We start from the raw sequence: 20,044 nt of genomic DNA, 5'->3' as shown, positions 1-20,044 counted from the left end.
TGTTAGACGTGACATGAAAAGCATATACAAAAAATATAACGAAATCCATTGTTCTGGATCTCAAAAGCTCAATGGGTGTAGGAAAGTTCATCCAGCGACCTGTTTTGCTGGCTTGGCATACAGTAAAAGGGTTAATATTCATTAATTTGGAACACATGACCTCCTTTACGAATAAACATTGGAGAAAGCAACATTTGGTGCATTTCATTTGAGAATTTTGCATGAAATCCCATAAATCCATATTTTTCAGGGATTTGGGAATTTTGGGCATAAAGGGGTTAATATCCGAAAATGCTCAAGGGATATCACCGGGCACCCTCTTGGATTTTGAAGAGGTAGCCCCAAGCTACAAGAAACAGCAGAGAAAACAAACTTTATCAGATGAAACAAGGTTCAACCCCACGACTATTATGTTTATATGACATATATGTACTAATATTTTTATTCTAATAATACAACCCTTTTAAAAAGCCATTCTGCCACATAGTATTTACTTCTCTTAACATTTTGAACTCAGGACTTGTACTTGTAATGGAGTATGTTTAAAATGTGGTATTAGTACTTTTACCTGCATGGATTGTTACACACATTAAATATATACATATTTTTCAAGATAATATTTCATAAATTGTCTTATTTACAGATCAAAGACATCAAATACTGTGTTACATTTAGCTGATGCCTTTATCAAAAATAACTTACAATAAGTGCAATAAACCAAACTGAAAAAACATTGTGAGCTCTTTTTAGATTAATTTGTTGTTGTGGTGGGTTTTAAGCCTGCATGTTTTATGTTTTGTGCCTGCTCACAGTGAGTGTGCAGCCCTGACCTGGAACATATTAACTGTGTTACTGTTAATGTTTGAGCCTCCAGAGCAGCGGCAGCTTCCTGCAGCCTGCAGCCGGACACAGAGCCCCGTCTGCCGCAGCGCCGGTGAGCACCTCCGCTGTTTCTAACCTCAACACACACGTTATCAAAGGTCAGGAAGCAGGGAATGCGTGTGGCTGATTTAGTTGTAACATAAAGGAAGTTGCAGAAAAGTTCGATCCGTCCTGAGTACACATGAAGTCACGTGACTCTTCAGGCTGTAATGTGTGTTTCCTGTGTTTGATCACTGCAGCTGATCTCGGAGGACTTCACCCACCATGGACATCTCATTTGCGGGCAAACGAGCTTTAGTGACCGGAGCAGGAAAAGGTGAACGCAACACTACAATACACGATAGGCTACAGAATAAACAACACACAAGACACAGAAGACGTTTACAGTGCGTGCAGTGACACCAGCAGGCTGCTTTAAGCATCACTTTATGGCATGCTGTTTTCATATTTACTCCATATCCTTCATATGAGAGCAGGTTGCTACACTAGTTAGCTCTTTGTTAGCACTAGTTAGACATCTGGTCACATTAGTTTGGCATTATGTCGAGTTAGTCACTCGTTTTTTAGCAAACAGTGGAACTATTTTCCGACTAAGTTTCTTACAAGTAGCACCAAAATCCAGACTGGTCAGCTTGTTGACACTAGTGGCCTTCTGGACTGAACTAGAAGCAGTGTGGGACATGAGGAAATCATATTTATTTCGAACTTGAGAGCCAATGGGAAGCCTTATATCTCAATTTCATCCCACCTACTCATTAGCTTTTAATTGAACTAGTGTAAATACAATAGTGAGCATTTTGGCTTTCACTAGTTAACCAGCAATGTTAAAAGACACCAAAAGTAGTGTGAGGTTAGTGACGAGTACGAATGTCACTAGTTCAACTCTACATTACATTGCATTTGGCTGATGCTTATATCCAAAGCGTCTTACAATAATTGCAATAAACCATGAGGATTCAAACTCAGAACAACAAGGAAAGTGCTGACACATTCACTAGTTAAACTCTGTTCTACTTTATTAACTATTACTACTAGAAATGTTTTAGCCTCATTCGTTTTTAGTAAGGTAAAAAGGGCTAAACATGTTAAGTAGTTTACATTTTGCATAACTAGTTAACATGTTTTAGAAAGTGTGTTAAACTAGTCAATTAGTAAAATCAGGACACTCCCTCTAGCTTACTAGTGAACTCTACTGCCTCCACTCGTACAACGAATGGAGGCAAATGCCGTTATGCTTAATCAGGTTTACTTATTTCTGCATGTTGCTTGCACCATTGTGTCGCCTGTATCATTCTCTTGCACTATTTTATTTGTATTTCTTTTGCACACTTTCTTTTGTTAATGGGCTTTGTTTGTAATGTTTTAAAAGTGAAAAAATTGGAAAAATCCAAAGGTTTTGAAATGTGTCCAACCCCAAGCAGTCATATTTAAAGCTATATACTAAATTGAACTTGCCACTCAATGTCAACTTTCAATCCCTGATAGTTTGCCCTCCATCCTTTTTGTTCAAATGCTAAAAACCTTTAAAACTCTATAATGAGATCCTCAGATCTGATGAAGGCGTGTGATGAATTTGCACATTGTCTGAGAGAGAAAATGGAATATAACAAAGCTTTGTTTGGAGCGCAGAGGGGTAAAGCCTGAGGAATGTGTGTGTGTGTGTGTGTGTGTGTGTGTGTGTGTGTGTGTGTGTGTGTGTGTGTGTGTGTGTGTGTGTGTGTGTGTGTGTGTGTGTGTGTGTGTGTGTGTGTGTGTGTGTGTGTGTGTGTGTGTGTGTGTGTGTGTGTGTGTGTGTGTGTGTGTGTGTGTGTGTGTGTGTGTGTGTGTGTGTGGTGTGTGTGTGTGTGTGTGTGTGTGTGTGTGTGTGTGTGTGTGTGTGTGTGTGTGTGTGTGTGTGTGTGTGTGTGTGTGTGTGTGTGTGTGTGTGTGTGTGTGTGTGTGTGTGTGTGTGTGTGTGTCACAGCTCCTCTCTGTAATCACTCTTTGTGTTTCTGGATGTTTTGTCTCAGGGATCGGCAGGGCCACGGCTCTGGCTCTGGCACGCTGCGGGGCAAAGGTCACCGCGGTCACACGCACACAGGCCGACCTCCACAGCCTGCTGCAGGAGGTACACCTTCTCTCACTAAGGAATATACCAGTTAAAACACTGTGCAATGACATCATCACAGTGTGGCTTTTCATTTGGGTTTCATCATCTAAAACAGACTTTGGCTGTCGTTAGGCACCATCATTTGAAGAGTCGTCCCATTGACTTCCATGTTAAAAAAAGAGTTTAAAAAGCTGAAAAAAGAGTTTAAAAAGCTGAATATTTCAAAAAGTATAAAATATTTTTAAAAGTTGAAGGTTTCCCATCGATTCCTGAAAAGGCTGAATAGTTTAATATTTGAATGGTTTCTGTAGCTTAAAGTATGCTGAAGTTATGGAGAGCCAAAGTATTGGCTGAAATAATAAGGTGTAAACAGCATTCGCACTAATAAAGAATCGAAGAACTATAGTGGAATGTTGTAAACAGCATTCGCACTAATTAGTGTGAATGCTGTGCAATAGTATTCCACTATAGTTCATCAAATCTTTAATCATCTTCTTCTTATTTCAACCAAAAGTTTGCCGTCGAATAACTTCAGCCTACTTTCAGCTACAGAAACCATTCAAATATCAAAAATATTCAGCCTTTTCAGCACATGATGGGAAACTTTCAACTTTTTCAAAATATTTTATACTTTTTGAAATATTTGGCTTTTTAAACTCTTTTTTTTACATTTAACTCAATGGGAGGAACCTTCAAATCCTCTTTTACCTACACCGTGCGCCAAATGCTTCTCCTTCCACATGCTTTCAGCTAGAGACTTCATTCCAACTTTAAAATGATCACAAGACCTTCAGCTATTAGAATCTTATTCCGATTTTTGATATATTTTACACTTTTTGAGATATTTAGCTTAGTTTGGAGCTTGGTAAAGAGGCCTTCTTCAGATTTTAACATTAGTGTGTATTGAGCAGCTCGTTAAGTCTGGAGTGCTTTGATCTCAAAACAGAGTGGAGGACAGCTTGAAATTTGCCCAAAAAAACGTTTTAAACCTGCCATAGCTCCCAAACCCTACACTCCTTGGACATCATTTTTCATGACAAACGTAGGAAAACCTCTCCTACGTTGAAAAATAAAATAAAAATAAGCAAACAAATTAAACAAAATGCCTCTTGATGGAGACTTCATACTGACTTCAACATGTTCCACATATTTTATACATTATTGGTGACGTATGGTTTTAGTTGAAAAGTTTGCAGTCAAAATATTCTGCTGCTTTCCCAAGCCTTTTTACTTTCTTTTCTCTTCTTAATACACATTCATTCACTACTACTTACATCTGATATGTAACTCCTTCAGCCTACTTTCAGCTACAGAAACCATTCAACTATTACATTATTCAGCTATTTCAGGACATTGAGGCTATACATGTTGTTGTTTATACCTTTTTTAAACCTTTTCTTTTAAATATTAAGCTTCTTCACTATTTTTCCTACTCTTCCAGTTTAACATTTCACTTTCAAGTTTCCAACAAAGTCATTGCAATGCATTTGAGCTGTAACCATTTTGATTCAAATCATTTCACTTTTCTGTATTTCTCCGCTAAGTTCAGCAACACACTTACTTGGTTTCTGTAGCTAAAAGCAGCTACAGAGACCATTCAACTAATAACATATTCAGCTTTTTCTGCATTTTCAGCTAAATTCAGCAACAAATGTTCACAGTTTACAGCATTCACACGCATTTTCAGCATTTTCTAGTTATTATTACTTTCATTATTATAATTAAAGATGTTATGTATTGACAAAGCTCACTAGCTGTACTGGACATATTCAGTATACAGTGTATTACTGCACAAAAGGTACTTTCTTGTGAAAACATCTGAAGGGATTTTAATCATTACAAAGTGATTATCACAGTAAACTGCTTGTAAGTCAGTATATGCTAAATCCCCCCCCAAAAAAGAATGTATGGTTAGTGCAGGATTGATCATTTTGTATATGCTGTTCATAGTTGAATGGATCAATACTAGCTGGTCCCCTCCTCCTCCTTCTCCTCCTTCTCTCTCTGCTCTGCACCATCCTCTCTGATGTGCCCCCCCCCCTTCAGTGTGCCTCCATCACCCCGGTGTGTGTGGACCTGGCAGACTGGGGGGCCACGGAGGCGGCCCTGCAGGACGTGGGCCCCATCGACCTGCTGGTGAACAACGCAGGCTTCGCCACTCTGCAGCCGTTTCTGGAGGTCACACCAGACAAGTTCGACCAGTGAGAAAATATACAAGATACTTTAAAGTGACAGTTCACCCCAAAAAACGAAGTATATATGTTTTCCTGGTCCTCGCAGTGCTATTTATGAATTTAGATTGTTTTGAGTTACCACTGATAGAGATGTCTGTCTTCTTCCAATTTAATATAACTAGATGACACCATGTATGTATCGCTCAAAGTGGCAAAACCTATACCTGAACAACAGCAATGTCTCATTTAAGATATCGTGACCCTGTCATTCAGGATAAATGCACAGGATTGTGAGGAGTTTCATGGAGGAACTATTTCCTTTCTACACTATCACCGTGCAGATGTTAGCATGCATCTACTCATGGAGAGAGGCTCATGCTCGTGACAGTGAGATGAAACTAACTCTAAGAGGAAAATATGCATTCATGCTTTGGTGCTGAACTGTGCCTTTAGTGATTTGCAAATAGGAAGCTGCAGCAGCAGACAGAGCACAGCCTGTTCTGTTCGTTCTGTTTTAAGGTGTCTTTCATCCCCAGGTCCTTCGATGTGAACGTGAAAGCGGTGCTGCATGTCTCCCAGGTACAATAATACCTTAAATCCTCATCACTACACCTGCATGTCCTGCATTCTAGGCTCCATTCTGTTTTTTGTGCTCTCTACTAAGTGCATGTTTTGCTGATCTTAACATTAATTGTTAACTTAGGTTTGTGTTTCGGGGAAAGTGCCTGTTTTGGAAATGCTGGCTCTAACAGCAGCACTTCACCAGGCAGGGATACTCTTAGTCATGAGATCAGTATGACCGCTTTCTGCTGACTGTGTATGTGAAATGTCTAGAAGAGAGCAGATTAATCATTGATTTTTAGCTATGAAAGTAATGTGTTGGAACAAGTTTCTACTTTTATAATTAAAACTGGTTAGGTTGAAGTAAGAACGATGTTATCTTTACAAGGTTGGAGAGTAGTTCCTTAGGTGAAATGTGAGAATTTCACCTTATGACGCTAATATCCAACCATGCTGCTGATACACAGCTCTTATGCATATGAGTATATATACAGTGTATATACAGTGTGTGTATATATATATATATATATATATATATACACACACACAGAATGAACACATATAGTGCATATGTTTTAGAATACATTTCTTCTTGAGTTTGAAATGTATCAACATACAAGGGGCAGTTTGTCACAATGGAACTCCTTATATTTGGCTTTAATATATTAATTGTTTTAAGCTGGATAAATTGTAAACATTGCTTGCTATATGTAGTAGACAAATATGTGTAAAATGTGAGAGCTCTAACAACTTGGGGAGTAAGAGTTATAGCCCTTTTGGTCTCAACTACAATAAGTTTCCCTTTATAAAAAAACATCCACAGCATACTGTTTTATTCCCTTTGTGTTGGGATGTGTGCTCCAGTTGAAACAGAGTGTGTCTCTGTGGTCAGATGGTGGGCCGGGGTATGAGGGCCAGAGGGTCCGGAGGCTCCATCGTGAACGTGTCCAGCCAGGGGTCGCAGCGCGCCCTCAGAGAGCACGCCGTCTACTGTGAGTCCAGAGCTGTGGAACACTCACCTGCAGGGGGCCGCTCGATAGAGGAAGAGTTCCGGTCTTAAATCCAAGTAGCTGATAGAGGCGTTCAGTACAGTTATGATCAATTCTTTAATCTGGTCACTGATTGAATCCGCAGCTTTCAGTAGTGGATAAACTGCTAAACATAATTCAGAATCAGATTAAGGCCAAGTAGGTTTACATATACAAGATGTTCTTTTGAAAAAAATGTGTGCATATAAAATGAAAGATCTTTCTCTGTAAATGACCCTGCTATCTGCTACACATACATGAATATGGTGTCAGTCCTGTGTTAACTTGTATAAGAAGAGGAAGGGGCTTCTGCAGGTCAGTAAACGTCCTGTTGTCTCTGTTTCCTGTCGTTGTCCAGGTGCCTCTAAAGCAGCTCTGGACATGCTGACTAAAGTGATGGCTCTGGAGCTGGGCCCCCACCAGGTCAACTCACACCAACACATCATTAGAATGTTTTTGAGTTCATTAGATGTATCATTCATGAAAGGAACCCCTGTATAACACTTATTGTGCACTTGATGTGTGTGTAACCTCTATTTTATTCCTATGCTTCTCTTAAACAAGCGTTTCATAGTGTCTGTTTCATAATGACAGTCCAGTGACAGGTTACGGGTTATTAATGAAGAATATAAAATAAGTACAGTTAAACCCTTTTCATTTGTCTCTGGTGTTGATGATACGTTTTTAACGATGTTTCTGATTGAATCTGTTGTGTTCAGATCCGTGTGAACAGTGTGAACCCCACAGTGGTGATGACGGACATGGGGCGGCTGGGCTGGAGCGACCCCGAGAAATCCAAGACCATGATGTCCAGAATCCCCCTGGGCCGCTTCGCAGGTAAGAGACCAGCGGCTGGGTGTAAATGACAGCATGATTATACGATAAGCACTCAGATTCCCTACTTGAGTAAAAGTACTATATAACAGCCTTAAAATACAAGTAAAAGTCCTGAGTTCAAGATGTTACTTAAGTAAAAGTACCAAAGTAGTATCAGCCAAATGTACTCATTGTGCAGAATGCCTTTTGTATAAGTGTTGTATCGTTATAACATATTAAATAATTCTGTTGTTATCATTAGAAAATACATATAAGAGTGTTTTAATGTATTCATCTGTCACTATGGAGCATATTTTGGAAAGTACTTAAATAAAAAATTAGTGGTAAATAAATAAATGATTGTTCAGAGGATTGAGTTTTGTAGTTAGTGTTCTTATTTTCTAATGCGTCTTAGTGTTAATATATCAGGCATTGTCATGGTTGTGTAAACATTAGGGACAATGAGGGGAATAAGTCTACCATTTTTTTGTATACTCTATCATCATAAATAAACAAAAGTAAATCAGAGCATGTTTGTATGTTAAGGACAGATCTGGGGCCTCATTTATAAAGGGATATACGCTCAAAAAATGGCGTACGCCAGTTTCTACGCAATGTTTGCGATTTATAAAATACTAACTTGACGGGACAATGTGCGGTCCTCTACGCAAACTCTAACCCATGCGTACGCACTAAGCACAACAACGGGAGAGACGAGAAACTGCGACACCGTTGGCAGAAGAAAGAATGGAGAGAAATATGTGGAAATAAATCAAATGTTACCTCTCATTTATCATATGAAGAATTCTTTTTCAAACATTGATTAAAGCCAATCTTAAAATGATTAAACAAACGCCTGTTTGAGACTCCTCAGTGCACACAAAAACATAACTTGGAGAAATAAATAAATACGGATATGTTATTTAAAACCACCTCGAATATGTTGTGTTAATGTTATGAAATGTTTTCTCATAAATGATGCGGTAAGCAGGAGGACAGAATAACGTCTAAACTGACGCCGTTTTGCATTTCTATAGGTTGTAGATACGAGCATGGTTTTATATAGGCTACTATCACGTTTAATCGTGTTTTATGCCGTTTGCCAAGACTTGATAAGTCGCTCGTAAAACACAGGAGGTATGGAAACTAAGAACACCATATGTGGTAAATTGTACAGCTAATATAACACAACCCATTAGTTGTATTTCCTTTAACTGGTGGATTATGGATATATAGTTGCTGATCGACAGCTGGAACACAAACCACCAAATACAACAAAATAATTCCGATCCAGTCGTCATGACTACACTCCGGAGGGATTCCCCGATCATTTCTTACAGTTTCTCATCAAGGGGGTGTCTCCTGTCCCCGGTGCAAACACACTGCCTAAGGAAGGTTATGTGTCTTTTTTTTGTCATTAACTTTTTTCGGACCACTTATTTATTTATTTTGGTGACGATCCGACCTCCATGCTGCTACTCTGGTTCAAACTGCATCCACCAAACATTATGATTTATCTCGACCTCCCCACAATAACCAAAATCTGACACGGTGTGAGATGTCTTTTTTAGCTGTTCTATCGTCATTTCCTGCGATCTTCTTCATGCAGTCAGTCAGAATGAATGAATGAATGGGCGTTTCTTTGACTATTTATAGGCAAATATGGGCGTTACGAGAAGCCTGCAAAAGCTGCGCCGCATTTCGAGTCGATTGTGATTTATAAAGGGAAACAGGCGTAGGAAATGCCGTACGCACTTCTCTCTCCGGTACGCAATGTTTTGTGAATCGGAAAATGGCGGAAAATGTATGTACCTATTTTTGTGCTTTGTACTACGTAAGCAACCTTCCTACGTCAATCCTACGCAAGGCGTTATAAATGAGGCCCCTGGAGTCAGGGCCTGCTCTGTCAAACGTTTAAAGGGGACCTATCATGCAAAATGCACTTTTGTACGTCTTTTATACATGAATATGTGTCCCCGGTGTTCCAGGGAACTCACCAAGTGTCAGAAAACACAACCCTCTCTATTTTCCTCCATACCCAAATCTCTAAAAAAGGGGCTGCAACGGATCTGATAAAAACTGATCCAGATTTGAACACTGTCCTGACGTCAGGACGGTGGCGCTACGGCTATTGGGCCAACTCTCCACCTATCAGGGGAATGTGGGGTTGGGCCACGGCCGGCCATTGCCGCTCGAAAGCGCTGGAGACGCTGTAGTACATATGCCAGGCCTGTAAGTGGCGCTGTAGTCTGTCACAAAAGCAGCGAAGAAGACTTCCCGCCCATAGTTACCATGGTTACCCTTCTGTTTATTCTCCGCTGTGGCTTTTTTTCTCCCTCCCCGAGGCAAGCGTTTGCTCCTGCTGCTGTAATTCAATGCAATCCCTCCCCGTCGAGGCAAGCACTGTAATTCTCTCTGGTTAGTCCACCAGCAGATGACAAACACCCACCTCTCCGCCTCTTCCAAGGAACGAGGGGACCGTGCGGCAGAGGTTCAGTTTCAGTTTCTTTCGCCGGTCAAGATGTCCGTTAAAGTTTAAATCTTCTGGACAAAATTAGAAAAGTGCCGGTCAAAGGTCTTCTTTGTTATTTATTGAGCTTTAAAACAAATGAATAACGACTCTATATAATAAAACACGGAGGACGGAGATCTCTTTTTCTCCCCCTCTTCTGACAGCCCAGCAGCTGATCAGAGCACGGCTCACCTCTCCTGCAGGGGGGCGTGGTCAGCAGAATCAGCCCCGTAGACAGCAAACAGCACATAGAGCGAAATGAGGCATGGCTAAAATGCATGATCTGTTTGGTATTTTGAAAACAGAAACGTATAAATATACCTTATATAGGTATGGCCCTACAATATATCATTTAAATATAGCATGATAGGTCCACTTTAAAACACCTCCCTATCAAACAGACAGATACAAGGTGTATCAGTACATCCAGTCTTTATGCTAAGCTAAGCTAACCCCATCTCAACCCCCAGCTTTGGACACATTCCATCTTCTCATCTCACTCTCAAAATGGAAGCAAAAAGGCATTTAAAAAATGATGGACTACCATTTGAAGTTGAGGTTATTCTCCTCTTTACAAAAGACATATGGGGGGGGCTCTTCCCAGAGGTCATACCAGGATACCAGGGTGGGAGTCTGATGGTTAATTCAGATTCAGGAATGTGGATTCAGCCTCCCCATTATGTCCTCTTATTATATATATAAGTGGAGCGAGAGCTGCGTTCACATTCTTTGTGATGACGTGTAGCGTGTTCTCACTGATGGACTCAAAGACTGACCTGCACTATTCTGATTTTCATGAATGCAATTGAATCTAAAAGAAATCTTATTGTCAGGTGCAATGATGCAGTGTATAGAGCATTGGGTTCATACATGTGGGCAGCTCAGTCTGTAGGGGCTTGTGTCCCTGCACGGACCCAAAATATATACTGCTCCAGCGCACATCACCATAGCAACCCCTTCACTCTGACACCTCTCCATTAATGCATGTGTTTGTGCATGTGGGCATTTGAACTGTAACTTCATGAACACAGAGTGAAACCTGAATGTCTTCTCCTTCTCCATGTGTCCCCTGTGGTCAGAGGTGGAGGACGTGGTGAACAGTATTCTGTTCCTGCTCAGTGATAAGAGCAGCATGACGAGCGGGGTCTCTCTGCCGGTGGACGGGGGCTTCCTGGCCTGCTGACTCAGCACATCGGCCCCTCGCTCAGAGGACAACAAGTAGCCTTTAAGTCATTTTGTTTAACAAATAAAATACAACCAACCTCAAACCTTTCTACTTCTTTGTGCTTATGTCCATTTCATATTGGCTCATGTTTATTTTCTGTTCTTGTAAGTATTATTAACAAGTCTGAGTCTGAGATTGAGACTGCTTTTACTGCTTAAGATTGGTTATGATTGAGTTTGTAGGCATTCATTTAAAAAGATAATGGACATTTGACTACAGCTGTATTAACCCTTCTTACAGGGATGTCATTTTGTTGTTGAAAGTGACACATTGTATTGAGTATGTTTCCCAACCATGTTCAGGAGACAAAATATGATCATTGCCAGAATTCACTTCAACTCAAAATAGAGTATGTATCATCAGAAATGCCTGACAAAAGCGGATTTCTTATTTTCTGGATTTATCAATGAATGAAATGTAATTGATGTTGTAAAGACTTACTATTTCCATTAGCTCCAGGTTGTGTCTGTCGTAGGGAAGGGTCTAACATCACATCAGCAACAGAAAAGCAGAAGAAACCAGAAAATGTTTGTTCATTTAGCTTTGAAATGTTTTTAAATAAGGTGATTATCAAAGTTGATTATTGATGGACTAATAGATTGAATTGTCCGTCTTATGCTACTTCATACTTCTACTCCACTGCAATTTGGAAACAAATATGGAATTCTTACTTCAGTTATTTGACACGATGAGTTACCATCACTTTGCATGTTCATATCATTCATTGAAGTTCGATCCATCTTCACCAGTTGATAGATTAAAACACCTACACATATTTAATCATTCTATAATCCATAACGTAATCTATATTATTCAGAAATGGTCATTCTGCATAATGAAATTATGAATCATTAAAAACAATGTATTATTTACTAAAATGATAGTAAGCCAGGCTACTTTTATCGTGAGCTCATTTGCATGTTTGTTTATTTACCATGTTCTCATTGGTTGTATTTGCACCACTTGCGTTCATTCGGTTTCATGTACATATTATTACTGGATGTAAAGTGAGGAACAAATGACGACAGACTGCAGAGTGCCTTACATATACATTGTATTAGTATACAAAAAATTGAAATATTCCACCACACAGACATGTGAAGTAATAAAAAATAAGACAGACAGTTGGAACAAGTATACAAGTCATCTTACATTACATACATACATGGCCAATGCATTTCATTATACAGCCTCTCCTAAGAATTACAGTGGGTCAAATAATCAGAGAACTTCCATGCAATAGTAGATTTGAGACTTTTTTGCTGCGTTTCTCGTCTACATTTCAACACCTTCAGCTAGCAGGACCACACAACATGAGTCAACCACAGATTGCTATGCCAACCAAAGACAGCATGACAGATGGCTGCAGTGCTGCGTCTCCCCGCGGGGGGGAGACAGACACACGCAGGCCGGAACAGAAATGCATTTCATAAAGGCGACACACTACAGAGATTGGCCCCTTTATTGTACACTGTTAGCAACACTTCTAACTTCAACACAAGCCACTATAATCCCTTTAGTTTCAATTGTTTTAGTTTCAAGAGCTAAATATTCAGGTACATGTAGATATATATTCATAACGCATTCCTTTTTCTAAGGATTATTCTGTACATCGCTAGATGTCGTTAATATCCATTTTTTCTTTCTTTATGTCCACAGATTGTTGAAAGTCTTGTGTATTACTACAATACAATATGAAATAGTACCAAAAACTGGACACTAAAAAACTTGGCTTAAACAATACTGTCTTTATGCACTACCCCCACCAAAGCTGTCTCACTGACACCGACGCGTGCTCACACACACACACAAGTGTTCATTTACACGCCTGTGACGCACTCACCCACACACACACGCACACACACAGGAACAGAGAGGAGATTTAAACGATGGGATAAATTAAGACAGAATAATTTAAGACCCATGCAAGCTCCTCCGCCCCCGGAGGCAGGAGTCAGGCAGCGAGGTTGTTCAGCCCCCATGTTTGGCATGCTCGTCTGTCACGTGTTCACAGTTAGATGAAGTTACCCAAAGACACTTGACTCAGATCACATGTTGGTCCAGAGAAAGAAATTCACATTTTATTTTCATCCTAAAAGGACAGCGCAGATCGATGCCGGCAGAGAAAGGTTTGGCTAAGGATGTTTTGTGTCAGATAATTTGACAAAATTATATTTCAACTCAAGGTTCACTCTTTTTCCATTGCCTTCATCCCCTTGGCTTAACTTGTGATTATTAGTTGATAAGATTCAGAAGTTTTAATTTTTGACTTTGGAAATACCAGTCACATCTCAAAGCCGTCTTTTGAGCAAATGATGTTGCTGCTCAGGCAACAAGGTGAGGCAGGAAGCTCCGGAAACACCAATTAAGTGAACCTTGAGGAATTATTTTGTCAAAGTACTAAACACAAGGTCAAGTACGAGACTTTCAACTCAAACGTAAAGTAAGCTTAGGAAGGTGGGTTTGAGGAAATGAGAAAACCAAAAATAGAGTGATGAGTTCAGAGATTTTTTTATGCTAGCTAGGTCACTTCCATATTTGACTTGTATAGGAGCATTGTTTAGGCTGTCATTCCTATCAGTATGCCTTACATTGCAATTATTTAAATCATTGCTGAGATGGGCAAGAAACAAAACATGTTAACAGCTCATCTACAGAACACCTGGCCAAGAGTATCTGTGGTCATTTAGTGAAATACACTGATTTGACAAAATTCAACATATTAGCGCAAATCTAAAAAAAAAGCTTTAAATTAGATTGTGACCAAGACAGGATTAATAACAAGTTGCTTAAAGCACTTTATTGTGTTTTTAACTGTTCACATTGTGTGTTTTTAAATCAATTTATTTGCGTTTATACTGAGGCCAAAACTACAAAAATAAAACCCAGGTTTGAATAAAACTGAATTCCCTTTAACTCATCACTCTCAATTCTTCTACCACATTATTTACATTTAAGACACCATGCTCTATTTGTGAGATTGAGTGAATGCAGGCAGTAGTGTCTTGTTTGACTGTCCTAGCAACAGATTTCTGTGTGCATGCCATTTAGTCTCCACATGCTGATCTTGGATCAGGAGCTGAGGGTAACTTCAGACCTGAAGGCGTTTCATAGTACACTTTCTATCTAGTCAACACTGCATTAATTCAAGCAAGCATGGCTGAAAAAGAAGAGATGTAGCAGTATGAAGACAGTAAGAGAAACCGTAGTCAGCCCTCATGGCAGCGTGTGTGTTTCTATGAGTACAAAGTATGTGGACAGTCACTGAGAACCTATGAATCCATTCAGTTATGGTAAAAAAATTGGATTAAATATTGGTCTTGTTGCCAATATCGCTCTGAAAAAACATCAATATAAAGAAAGCAATCTCAGCAGTGCACACTCACTCTCGCTAGTTTCCTCTCATCCTCTCAGAGAAGTAGTGGTTGTTGTTCATGGTGATGTAGTGTAGTGTTGAAGCCCCTCCTCAGAACATGGTGCACCTCTTCCCCCTCTTCTTCACGGGCGGGGGGCAGAGCACGGCTCGGATGGCCTCGTCGAAAACCGTCTTCAGGCCTCGCTGAGTCAGCGCAGAGCACTCCAGGTACTTCACAGCACCTGAAGGAGGAGGAGGGCATGATGGGAAGGGTAGTTCTCAGTGAGTGAAACTGTGTCTGCTGCTTTAAGACCTCAATCTACCATCACCCTGAAACCTCCGGACCCCACACCTTTTCCACATTGGAATTGAAGGGATGTGACAAAAAATCACTCTCATGTTACAATAACATCTCATGTATCCAGCGGTCGATTGTGTAGAGAAAGACACCATGAATGCATTCAGGAACAGATTGAAAATGTGCATTCTTAATGTAGGATGCATTGCATTGCAAAAAAAAGGACAAAAATCAGGAAGGGGGTGTGGTGCATTGCTTTGGTATGCTTGGGAAGTTGATCAACAGTAAGGCAATGAATACAAACGTATATTTGGACACACACACACACACACACACACACACACGAACCTTTTTAAGACCACTTTGAATAGAATTTAAGACCTATTTCACGGCAAGAAAGTATGAAGGAAAATTGCTATGAAAGAAGAAATACGTCCCATAATTACTTACAAAGTAAATGTATTCATGTTCAACATAAGAACAATGACTGAACATAACAGCATAACAGTACAGAACTGTGTTAGCCAAAAAGTGTGTGTGTGTGTCTGTGTGTGCTTGTGTGTGTGCTAGGGCTGTGCAATTAATCGTATTTTAATCGCAATTACGATTTTGGCCTGCCACAATTACAAAAACAACATAATTGAAAAAAACAATTATTTAGCTTTGCTAGGTTGTGACAGTGCACTACAACATATTTGATCTCATTTATTTTAGTCTAATTTATTTGTATTTATCATATTTATATATGTTTAATAGCTTGTGGAAGTGCGCTCCAAAATATTTGTTGATCTTGTTTATTGGTATTTATTATTTTGATATTATTTATTTAAATGTATCATTTATTTAATTTATTTTGTATTGGTTTCTCAGTTGAATTATACGTTCAGGGTAATCAACAGTTAAGATACTGTTCAAATTATTATTTGTTTTAAAGTTCAATAAATGGATGTTTTCAAAGTCAATGAATAATCGTATTTAATAATCGTGATATCAATTATTGACCCAAATAATCGTGATTATGATTTTTGCCATAAACGAGCAGCCCGTGTGTGTGTGTGTGTGTGTGTGTGTGTGTGTGTGTGGTGTGTGTGTGTGTGTGTGTGTGTGTGTGTGTGAGAGTGACAAGAGCTATATTCAGAGCTCTGCTGCCTTGGCTACAATCTTTCATCGTTGCTGTTGTATGATTGGTGTTTAGCTACGGTATTTAGCGTCTACAGCACCTCCGCTTTTAGGGTTGACGTAGACCCAAATGTCGCCCGGAGGTCCCCCGGTGTTGTTGCGGGAGCTGCTGCACTAGCTAACGCTGCACTAGCTAACGCTACATTAGCAAAACAAACGCTAATTTATTTTGCAAAAGGTGCAGCGGGCTTCAAACACGTTCCCTCCACTGGTTTCAACCAAGCACTAAATTCGATGTTTTCCAACCCAAATACGGTTGAACTTACACTTCCCCATATTTATTTGTAAGTAGATTGAAGATACATGAGTTTCTGACTGCCGCTAGCTGAAGCTTGGTTGCTAGGTTACTAGCTGGGTGTTCTCCGATAAGGGGCCGGGAGGAAAAAAAGTTAGTGATTACTGGTTCCATGTTGATTTATTTCAATACAGATTGTTGGGGGGAACTGAAAGGCTCTTACCGTACAGGTTACTTTGCAGCCCGGACATTTCCCCCAAAACACATCGCGATCGCAACCCAGAAGTACCTTTCAAATCCCATCATTTTTAAGACCTTCTAAATCATATTTAAGACCTTTCTTATTTTTTTGGTCATATTTAAGATCTTTTTAAGGCCTTAAATTCAGATTATCAAATTTAAGACCTTTTAAGACCCCGCGGGAACCCTGACACACATACACTCACACTCACCAATCTCTCGGGCCATGGCCAGGCCCTGGGGGTAGGTGATGGGGGACAGCTTCTTGTCCCTCAGCCTCTCGATGGTGTCCTTGTCATCTCGCAGATCCAGCTTGGTGCCCACCAGGATGATGGGGGTGTTGGGGCAGTGGTGCCTCACCTCAGGGTACCACTGGGGCACCACACACGCACACAATCACATGTACAAAGGACAAAGTCAGTGAGAGGGAGGAGAAAGAAAAAACTGTTAGATAAAGTAGAGCAACAAGCGGCGTTCCACGCTGACATTCAACACACAGAGCTGTGGAGCTACAGGAAGCTGCGTGTAATACATGGAATATGTAAGAACACAACATCCTCAGGCAGAGCAGCCTCGATCACATGACCTGATGCGAGGATCCCATCACACAGACTCTACAGAGGGAGGCTGGACCTTCAGGAAAGTGTGGTTTGATATGAGAGCGTCCCATGATGCTCAGCAGACCAAACCACAGTCGGTCTCCCCCCTCTGCAGAGTGTGACCTGTTCAGACCTCGCCCTACAACACTCTCTGCTGCCTCTCTGGAGAGAGCAGTCAGGGCAGACTGTTCTAAGATGAGGTCTGAACAGGTGGGTAATAAGGGTATAATAAGCCAGGTGGAGCAAAGATGTGCCTCCTTGTGGTCAGACTCGGCATGGAGGGGGGGGGGGGGGGGGGGCTCGGTCAGCGTACTGACCTTAGCTCGGACGTTCTCAAAGGAAGCCGGACTGACCAGGGAGAAGCATATCAAGAACACATCCTGGAGAGAATCAGAGACACGGCTAGTTGAGAGGGAGACGTGTGTGTGTGTGTGTGTGTGTGTGTGAAATTTCACATTTTTAACATATGTAGGTTCTAAAATGAAATGATGTTTAATATGTTTGATTTATCTTCTGCAGATCAAATTGAGTCTTGTAATGGGAGTTTACATGATTGGGTTTTGTTAGCCTGTTTAGTCAAGTGCTAATTGACTAACCCTAGCTGTATACATATAGTAACTATTTATTTCTGAATAAGAACTAGCCTCTTTGTTCAACATATCATTGTTTAGAGGTGTGTATATCTCCATTTAGAAATGAAAAAATGTAAACTTTAATGAAATGTATTATGTCAACAGATTTCACATAGATGTATTAGGTTAGTTGAAAATAATAATATTAAGTTGTACCTAATCATTTGTATTTGAACTTAATAGTATTGCTTTCAACTAACCTAATACAGTTATGGGAAATCTGTTGACATAATACATTTCATTAAAGTCAACTTTTTCCAGTGTGAGAGTGTGTGTGTGTGCGAGAGTGTGTGTGTGTGCTTGTGCGTGTGTGTGTGTGTGTGTGAGTGTGTGTGTGAGTGTGTGTTTGAGTGTGTGTTTGAGTGTGTGTTTGAGTGTGTGTTTGAGTGTGTGTTTGAGTGTGTGTTTGAGTGTGTGTTTGAGTGTGTGTTTGAGTGTGTGTGTGTGTGCGAGAGTGTGTGTGTGCTCAGGAGGAACGGGTTTGAATACCGTCTGAGGGTAGGACAGAGGTCTGAGCCTATCGTAGTCCTCCTGCCCGGCTGTGTCCCAGAGGCCCAGGTTCACTGGCTTCCCGTCCACCATCACATTGGCAGAGTAGTTGTCAAAGCTGCAGGGAGGCGGACAGTGCAGAGTGAAACACAGGTAGAGAAAGTGTGCTCACAACTAGTTGATCTGTTGCATTTAGAAGAAGTTCTGTTCAGGGAATTGAATATCTCGTATAAAGTGGTGCAGCGATATTTCTGTTAGCAAGGGCTTACTGGACGAAAAGCCAATGGGTTTTTTCCTTTGGTTGGATGACTTCACGTCAACACCGATAAGCTGAAGGCGGCTAATGATCCTTGGATGACGTTTAGGAGTTACATCGTTCATTTAGGTGTGTGTCTTAAGAATGGCAGTAGCATGTAAAAGCATAAGAGTAATTGAAAATCTCGTAAGCGTGTGTTAACCACAGACCTTATTTCAGATATCTTAGCAAAAACTAATTCATAAAAACATTCACTTTGAGACAGGAAGTGCCAAAATGCAAACTCCTTTCTGGGTTTAGGACTCATTCCTAAAACATTTTGAAGCAGATTTTTTAAACAACCAAATGATTGATGCAGAAATCTTATATGTCTGGTCATTGATCCGTAATATTGCCTAAAACTGCCGTGGAACCTGCTCTACTCTAATATCTCCACAGTCTGGTATATTTATTTATTTATTTATTTATATATATATATATATATATATATATATATATATATATATATATATATACATATATACATATATACATATACACACACATATATATATATTTATGACAATAAGCTCTTATTACTATGTGCAATATAGTGCCTTTTCATGTGCAATCCCCATCTGTACATATTGTGCTCGATCATGTTTAGTATAGTTATTTTAGCTATTTTATCTTGTTAAGCCTCTCTATTACTAGCTTTTTAAGGATTGTTTCCTTTATTTTTAGTCGTATTTGTTATTTTATCATTTGCACCAACGGGACCAGGACAAAATAAATGTTGTTGTGCCTTAACAATGACAATAAAGTTCTTGAATTGAATGATCTATTCCTTATCAATAGCTGCCATAGTAGTCCCTATGGCAGGGAGGACAGATGTTCACTGTTACTCACACGGTGGGGATGTATTCTCCGGGGGAAGGCAATTGGTGGTGTAGCTGATCAGCAGACAGGTCTTACCCACCGCCCTGAGGAGGGGGGACAGCAGAGGACACATCAGGATTAATGGGTAACACACTTTCACACACACACACACTCATTCTGTGTGTGTGCAGGAGAGTAGAGCAGGCTCCCTTTACTGTGCCACACAGACACTGGCCTACATTCTAGTCGCCTGAGGGACACAGTAGCCCCCTATGATACACCCCCCCCACACACACACACGCACACAAACACACACGCACACTCGCTACCTCACCTGCTCTTCAGTACCCCCCTCCCCTCCTACACTGTACTGATACAGGGTGCCACACAGCTTGATGGAATAGGTATTGGCTGTGTGCTCATGCATGCAGTAAAGGCTGGTTTAGTGTGCATGTTTCCATAAACACAGCAAACGGTGGTGACACACAGCGCCAATGTGTGTGACAGAGCAAGGACACTGATTTTAGGTCAGTGAGTTTTTCTGGGTGGGATGGACAGCAGGACAGAGAAGAATAGAGGACGAGAAATAACAAGACATGATGGTAAAGACACAATG

The 20,044-nt window shown here is 40.4% G+C and overlaps 2 protein-coding genes across 3 annotated transcripts in view; one reads left to right on the top strand and one right to left on the bottom strand.

Moving 5' to 3' along the window:
* Positions 1-835: 835 nt before the first annotated feature.
* Positions 836-11,330, top strand: dcxr (dicarbonyl/L-xylulose reductase). Of its 2 annotated transcripts, none has more exons than XM_034119294.1 (9): positions 836-934; positions 1,122-1,198; positions 2,892-2,989; positions 5,018-5,172; positions 5,682-5,724; positions 6,599-6,698; positions 7,093-7,157; positions 7,454-7,571; positions 11,142-11,330. In XM_034119294.1, exons 2-9 carry the CDS (start codon positions 1,147-1,149, stop codon positions 11,243-11,245), a joined length of 735 nt encoding a protein of 244 aa, XP_033975185.1. In that variant the 5' UTR covers positions 836-934; positions 1,122-1,146; the 3' UTR covers positions 11,246-11,330. The 2 variants fall into 2 exon arrangements, with proteins under 2 accessions (XP_033975185.1, XP_033975184.1); XM_034119293.1 differs by having other exon boundaries at positions 883-980.
* Positions 11,331-12,324: 994 nt separating this feature from the next.
* The window catches only part of rac3b (Rac family small GTPase 3b), an 11,089-nt gene continuing 3,369 nt past the window's right edge, over positions 12,325-20,044 (bottom strand). Inside the window, 6 exon segments of the mRNA XM_034119292.1 lie at positions 12,325-14,884; positions 16,807-16,966; positions 17,511-17,573; positions 18,315-18,432; positions 19,459-19,487; positions 19,490-19,532. Coding sequence (XP_033975183.1) covers positions 14,754-14,884; positions 16,807-16,966; positions 17,511-17,573; positions 18,315-18,432; positions 19,459-19,487; positions 19,490-19,532 — 544 coding nt within the window. The 3' untranslated portion in view covers positions 12,325-14,753.

The sequence above is a fragment of the Trematomus bernacchii genome, unplaced genomic scaffold (genome assembly GCF_902827165.1).
Source record: "Trematomus bernacchii unplaced genomic scaffold, fTreBer1.1, whole genome shotgun sequence".
Classification (NCBI taxonomy): domain Eukaryota; kingdom Metazoa; phylum Chordata; class Actinopteri; order Perciformes; family Nototheniidae; genus Trematomus; species Trematomus bernacchii.
This window is presented reverse-complemented; position numbering and strand designations above follow the sequence as displayed.